This window comes from Eurypyga helias, unplaced genomic scaffold (genome assembly GCF_000690775.1).
Source record: "Eurypyga helias isolate BGI_N326 unplaced genomic scaffold, ASM69077v1 scaffold35911, whole genome shotgun sequence".
Taxonomy (NCBI): Eukaryota; Metazoa; Chordata; class Aves; order Eurypygiformes; family Eurypygidae; genus Eurypyga; species Eurypyga helias.
The window spans coordinates 6,129-13,140 of record NW_010232094.1 but is presented as its reverse complement, the minus strand read 5'-3'; the positions used below and the strand labels follow the sequence as shown (position 1 = coordinate 13,140).

General features: G+C 45.8%; 1 protein-coding gene across 1 annotated transcript; it reads left to right on the top strand.

Moving 5' to 3' along the window:
- Positions 1–558: 558 nt before the first annotated feature.
- LOC104504533 (insulin-like growth factor-binding protein 1) lies at positions 559–4,519 on the top strand. The gene is made up of 4 exons (XM_010161303.1): positions 559–574; positions 1,486–1,664; positions 3,256–3,384; positions 4,388–4,519. Exons 1-4 carry the CDS (start codon positions 559–561, stop codon positions 4,517–4,519), a joined length of 456 nt encoding a protein of 151 aa, XP_010159605.1.
- The last annotated feature ends 2,493 nt before the right edge of the window (positions 4,520–7,012 follow it).

Sequence of the window (7,012 nt, the reverse complement as noted above, 5' to 3'; positions counted from 1 at the left end):
GGGACGCGCCCGGGGCCGCTGCGGGCGCTGGGAACCCGGAGAAGCGCGCCAAGTTGGGAAACGGGGAGCCGGGCTGCCCTTTCCAGGGAAACGCGCGCTGGCCTGAGCGAGGTGAGGTGCATCCCGGTGCGCAGCCAAGAGATGCTCCAGGCAGCGGGCTGCGAGCTGGAAAACTCCTGGGCGTAGTCCTAGGGCGATGCAGAATAGTCGGGAGAAGGTTTCTGGGAAGCTCTAGACGGTTTCTCCTTGGTAGGAAACAGTAACTAGAGCAGGACACATGCTTTCTGGACTTTTTGTGTCTGCCTCCAAAAGTGATGATGGAGAATGGAAAGACCCCAGTCAGGCTTTGTGCCTGGCTTCATTTCAAGAATTAAATGCCTGAAGCAGTTAGCCAAACTCACTTTGAGCCGATAAACTTACCAAGGATTTTGTGCTGCACAATGGTCAGGAATTTCTTGAGTGTTATTATCCTCCAATTTTTGTTATTGTTATTGCTATCATTACTGCTATCTTCATGCAGCAGTGATTAACTCGGTAGCACAAGTATCAAAAATAACCATGGCCATTGGCGGCTGTAAGTGGAGTTTCTCTTGTACTTGAGGGGGTGAGGAGGGAACAGTGGCTAAACCGAGTGTTTAACCCTCCTGCAGTTAAAAAGTTCTGTTGTTTGATTTTATTTCATTCTTTTCTTGGTTTTATTCTTTCTTACTTCTCTTCCTCAATTTTCCACCTCCATTTTTTCTTAGGAAAGATAGGTGAGTTTTAGTCCATTGAGTGATTGTTTACAGCCTTGATCCAAGAAGTTATTTAGGTACACGTCAAACTTTAATCCCGTGATGAGTCCCTGCAATTGCAAAGAGCTTCTCTTGCTCCTGGTGGGACAGTTCATGCACGCTGAGCGTGCGGACCACGGTCAGGTAGATCCAAACGGTTTCTGCTGCTCCCCGGCTATTTGATCCACTGCAGACCAGTGTGAGCTGCTGCTGGCTCTTGTAAATTGCTACCCCTTCTTGTGTGTGAGACAAGGCACGGAACAACGCGCTTGATGCCGTGGGATGAGGTCTAGAGCAGTTCCTCTCCTGAGTAAAAACTGACACACATCTGGCTGACAAAATCTAACTTCTTCACAAGTTTACCTCCAGCCTTTCCTCATTTAGCAAAGTCCCTTTCACTCACTGTGGTCAAGAAAGTTTTTTTTACTCCTAACAGACTGGCTGGAGCTTCATCTTTGGGATTAGAATGATTCTGAAGGATCATAAACCGACCAACTTACTATAGAACAGCCGATGTGTCCTCATGAACTTATAACAAAAGTTTAGTTTGCTGTGCTGCACACGCAATTTATTGCTCCTGCAAGAGTTACTGTAATGGATCTGTCTTAGATATGACCTGATGATTCTTCTCCTCTTTCTTTACCCTTTTAACTGTGAGAAATAAAAGCAAAAGTTCACTGAAGATGTTCACCTTCCTATCGTTCCTTTCCAGACTCTATCGAACCTGAGGATATGCCTCTGGAAAGCACTGAAATGACACAGGATCAGCTGCTGAACTATCAGTTGATGTTTCCCATAGGCCAGGACCAATCCATCCCCTGGAATGCCATCACTGCGTATGAAAACATGAAAGCAAAGAGGATATCTGAACTCAAGAAGTGGAAGGAGCAGGTCAGTATTCTTTGCACACCCTTCAGACCCTGTTTCAGTAGATGCTATGGATTCAGAACCCAGAACGAAAATGTGCACAAAATTCTAGCAGCAACACTGGGATGTCAGTGTTTTGGGTAGCCGGCAAATAAACTTTTGTAATACCTTCATCAGCCGCCTGAGAAACAGGCAAAATGTCAGGAGTGATAAAAATGGGCGTGCATCAGGTATGTCCTGTACGGACTCTATGCAGAGGCTGAACCTCTCTGCGTTTACAGTCAGATTACAACATGGGCCCTTAATTCCCAGTAGCCCATGTTGAAATCTTTGACTCCTTTTGTGTTTTAGCTAAAAACTAAGAGGCATTTGTTACTGGCCCAATGCTCAGTGAAATGAAAGGGAGCCCTTACGTACAGTTATCGATGAAAAACCAGTGCAAACCAAAAGGTGTTTCTTTTCGATCGCAAGGAAACACGATGATGTAGATGCCTGTAAAAAAGCTCAGTGAATAAAGTGAGCTTTTACCTTCGACACTGCAAAATCACACTGGGGAATGGGGGTGTTGGGGCTTTTACAAACGGGTCCTTGTTCCACTTGAGGGCACCAGAGAACCACAGTTACAGCAGTCTAGAAATGCTCACAGGCATCATGAAGGAGAAAAAAGAAACCCCACCAAAACCCTACTAACTGCCACCCCAGAAAGCCTCATTCCACATCCAGAACAGGACTTCATCACTGATTTGCTTTGAACCATTATACCCAAGTGCTGTTAGCGCCGGTTCTAATTTCTGGGCTTCTGCTTTCCTCGTCCCGAGACACTAATAAGCTCACTGGCTGCAGTAGGGCTGCTTATGTGCGGGGCTGACACTGGGAGGTCTTGCAAAAGCAAAGGCTGTGATTATTTTCACCCTAAAGTACAAATATTTGTTCAGTCACTTCTTATCCCCCTTTCACTCGTTTAAACGCGTTGGGTACTATTAATGCACAGCTGCTGTGACTTTGAGAAGGGGAGCAAGCAAATTGTGAAAATAGCGAATATTGCAAACAGCTCTTCATCCCCCAGGCACTTGGGGTTTGGGTCTTGGAGCCACAGGGGTGCTCTCCATTCTACTTTGGCAACAGCCCTGTCCTGTACAAAAGATAACAAACACTCAGATGTTTGTTCTTGCACTTTCTATGTATGCCTTGCACCTATTCTCCATACATCAACAGAGCACAGGGCCATGGCAACCCAGAAAACGTGGCTCGTCTCACGTACACCAGCCTCCGAACGTGCACCTCCCCATAATAGGAGAGATTGTACCCTCTGAGCGGTAACGTGTTTACTCAGTGCAGGTTAAATTTCCTTGTGTGGCAATTTAAGGACTTAAATCCTCATGTTTCTGTAGACAGAAAATACCTCAAAGAATGAAAACAAAGGCTTGAATGCAACACCGGAGTTTTCTGGCTGTGCTCCTACTGAAACAAGTAAAAACTACATGCAAAGCAGCCGATTATGTGCCTAAAAAAAGGATTTTCGGCTTTTTGCTAGCTTTAAAAGACCGACTACCTTTTCGTTTAGCTGGTTTCTTTGTGATTTTGGTATTGACAAATTTGCCTGGTATTCCTGCAGGGACCTTGTCAGAAGGAGCTCTACAGAGCCCTGTATAAATTGGCAAAGGCTCAGCAAAGAAGCGAGGGGGAGATTTACAAATTCTACTTACCCAACTGCAACAAGAATGGATTTTACCACAGCAAACAGGTACGTGCTTTTTCGCCTGTCTGCTTATAGCCGCACCACGACTGGCTCGACACAGCCAACCCTTTCATAGCCCTCTCCTCCCAAAGTCAGGAGTGTGCAGCTGCTGGAAACGCAGGCTGTGAAAACAGGGATCCTCAGTCGTGGGAGCAGATGGTTTGTCCTCCTCTTAAAAGTGAGCCACATGCTGTGGGCTGACAGCAGTGGAGGCAGGAGCCTTTTCCATTCACAGAACAGGTGCATACAAGGCCTTCTCCAAAATCTTTTAACCCTGTCTGCTCCTAGGCCAAATCAAGCTCCATGTACCTAAAACGTTAGCATGTTCCCAGTCAATGTTAATTCATAGTGTCCACCATCCTGCCCACTGAATACACAACAATGACAGTGGAGAACGGAGGCCCTCAGCTCCCAGGCAGTGAAAAAATCACACTGGGAGTGAAAAAGCTCTCTGGAGCAAGTTCAGCCTTCTGAAAGGGGAACAATAATACTGATTTGTGCTGCCTATAGGTACGTTATATGCTCATTTCCATTATAGCCTCACAAAAAGCCATTGCAAGAGAGACAGAGTAATCTGCAGACTTTAAATAAATTTCCAGACCTCATGCCACCCCCTCGTCATGTGCACAGGTCACAGGTCACAACTGCAGGCCATGTGCACGAACTTAGTAGGTCTGCATAAGTCTGCGTCACCGAGATGCCTTGTGTTTTGAGCATGGCACCACTGTGTGACTCACAGACATTGTGACCCAGGATCTAATCAGGCCCAAACAGACATCTGTTTAACCCCTCCCCAAGAAAAAATACCACCCTATTTGCTTCCTTCCATGAAGAGCCAGACAACTGAGCCATTGTTCTCGTTCTACCAGCTCCTATATTCTACCTTTCTTTGGTTTCTCACGCTGGAAGACCTGATCCTGGTTCTGTCCAACACCTCTGATTGCAGTATCTCACAGGTAATCTGCTTACAGTCACTAACTGTGGGGTTTTTTTGCTGACAATATTCTAGTGCGAAACGTTGCTGGATGGAGAGTCTGCTGGATGCTGGTGCGTCTATCCAACAAACGGAAGAAGAATTCCTGGAGCTCCAGAAACTAAAGGAGACCCCGAATGCCAACAGTATCTCAGCACAGAAGAATAAAACTGAACACATTCATCCACACTAAGCTTTCTGTGGGGCCTGATCTGGTCAGGAGACATTTCAGTCAGGAGCCGTTTCAGTAAGGTTGTTCTGTGCATCTGACTTGCAGCATATGAGTAACCCCATAAAGCAGGTTTTTACCACACTGGGCTTATTCAGCTGCTTAGGTGACAAATATGAGCCACTGCAAGGTCAAGTCCTACAATCCTGTACGTTTTGTTTGCATAACATTATAGATACCCTCCTATGTAAAGCTGTTGGATTATTTATTTCACAGTACGTGTGTTTGTGTGTGCATTGTTACTAATTTATATCCTCAGACACTTCATAACTTTATATGTAAATACTTAATATTATTGCTCTTAAATGTATGCAACTTACGTTGGAGGAATGTTGCTACTTAAAACTTCAAACGGCATAACTCTGTTGGGAGAAATGGCTTGTAAACTTGCATTTTTTGTACTATGTATTTATAGATGTAAAAGTGAATTTTAAAAAAATAGCTTTCCATAAAAACATGTTTAGAAACGTATTTAAAATCTGTTTTGTTTATATATGATGTTGCTTTTGCACCTCTGTGTCAGTGTCAAGCTGTTTCTTAAAAAAGAAAGCCTAAACCTTGATTATATTACTGAAGCTCCTGATGGGACAGTATGTGTTCCTATTTTCCAAACAGACATGCTGGATAAATGGGAAAACACTACAGGATATTCTGTGGCACCTTTGACAGGTGTAAGTTGTTCACATGTTGACTTTGTCGTGTTATTTAAGATGAGTTATTAAATAATATCTTCCACACTGTCTTGGTCTCTTGCTGAGGTTGCCTTCCTTTGCTCTCCCTGCACCATTCCCAAGGGAAGTTATTAAAAGGCTTTCAGGGTAGGAGCGCTGGATGCCTTTCTCCACTCAAAAGACCCAAGGCAGCTGTGTTGGTGCATTTAGAATGAGGCTAGAAAGGGTCATTCCCTGCACAGAAAGTCCAAGGTTCCAAAAGGGAGGCTGAAGAAAAGCCTGGCCTTGCTCATTTTAGTGAAAGCAGAGAAGAGAGTCCCCTTGGCCTGGGATGCAGTCCCTCTCCATCCCCAGCATGTTCCATCAACTTGGTGGTTGCAGAGGAAGAGAAGGAAAGCAAGTGACTGCCCTGCCAGCTTCAAGTTGGTTTTATCCATGGAGAAACTGGTGTGAGGATTAGTGAGTCCCAGAGGTAGAAACAGGCTGCACCAACCCTACCTGAGAAAACAGCCTGAGAGGAGTAACGTTTGCTAAGGGCCTGGCAGGAGGGAAACTCGGCATAAAATCCTCCTGCCGGTCTTGGCACAAGCTTTGAGTTTTAAATGGGAGTGGGAAGAAGCCTGTAGAAATGGCAAAGCATGGAGATCCAGGCTCTCCATACCACGGTTCCGTGCATCACACCTTGTGCTCGCTGGATGTGTTGGATGTACCTGCACGCCCGTGTCAGCTGACCTGAGGGGGGTCTAATGAACCCCTCCAGATTTAAAGGTATGGATATTCCACTGAGCTCCTTGGTAAAGTGTTTTGAGATCTTCCCAATGAAGGCACTGCAAAAGCAGGGGATGACACTGGCATTAAAAATAACGAATGCCTAGCTTCCCTGCAATGAGCTACAGTGAGGCCTGGCTGAACCTGTGCTACAGTACCACATCCGCTGTCTCAAAATGCTAGGCAATCATTGTGTAGAACCACAGAATGGTTTGGGTGGGGAGGGACCTTAAAGCCCACCCAGTGACCCCCTGCCATGGACAGGGACACCTTGCATGAGACCAGGTTGCTCCCAGCCTCATCCAGCCTGGCTGGCTCATACCCTCACAGCTACAGCACATGCTTAAGGCCACTCTGACTGTCCTTCTCCCATCAGCCTTGTGTGAAGGTTGATCTCTACAGAGCAGAAATTTTGGTGATTTTGTTGGGATCATTATATATGCACAGCAGAAATGCTCGTCATGTTTATTAACAGCACAGCCTATTTGCAGTGGAGCAACCCAGTGGAGTGCTACCTCCAATATTTTTGGAGGGTGGCAGGTTCCCATCCTAGCTAAAAGAAATTATAGTCTTTAACAGGGATGGGTTTTTAAGGGAACTCTTTCTTTTAAATGCCAAGTAGCAGGAGCAGAAGGTGCTTCCTACGGCATTTAGGCATTAGAAGCCAGTTTCTGAGCAGGGTTTAGCTCCCACTGAAAGCCACAGGAGTTGGGTGCTTCCTTAACTGCAATCTGGCCTTGTGTGGCACCTTGCCAGGGCTCCCCAAGACATGATTCTGCAGAGCTGCTCTGGGATGGGCTGTCTGACTTGGGCCAGACTGGTCTAGGAACTGGGATTAGGACTAGTGCGTGAAAAATCACAGGTTTGTATAGTCCCTTTCCTTTGGGGTTTTTGGGGTTTTTTTCCTGTTTGTGGGGCCCTGTTTTTTTTCTTTGCCATGTGGCTGCTGGTAATCCTGGCTTTAGTGTGTGCCTTCTACAGTTGTCCCACCTG

Bases quoted from the DNA above. Each gene is read 5' to 3' on its own strand.
- LOC104504533 (XM_010161303.1), top strand. The intron at 1,665-3,255 runs GTCAGTATTCTT...GTATTCCTGCAG, and splicing joins TCAAGAAGTGGAAGGAGCAG to GGACCTTGTCAGAAGGAGCT. The intron at 3,385-4,387 runs GTACGTGCTTTT...ACAATATTCTAG, and splicing joins GATTTTACCACAGCAAACAG to TGCGAAACGTTGCTGGATGG.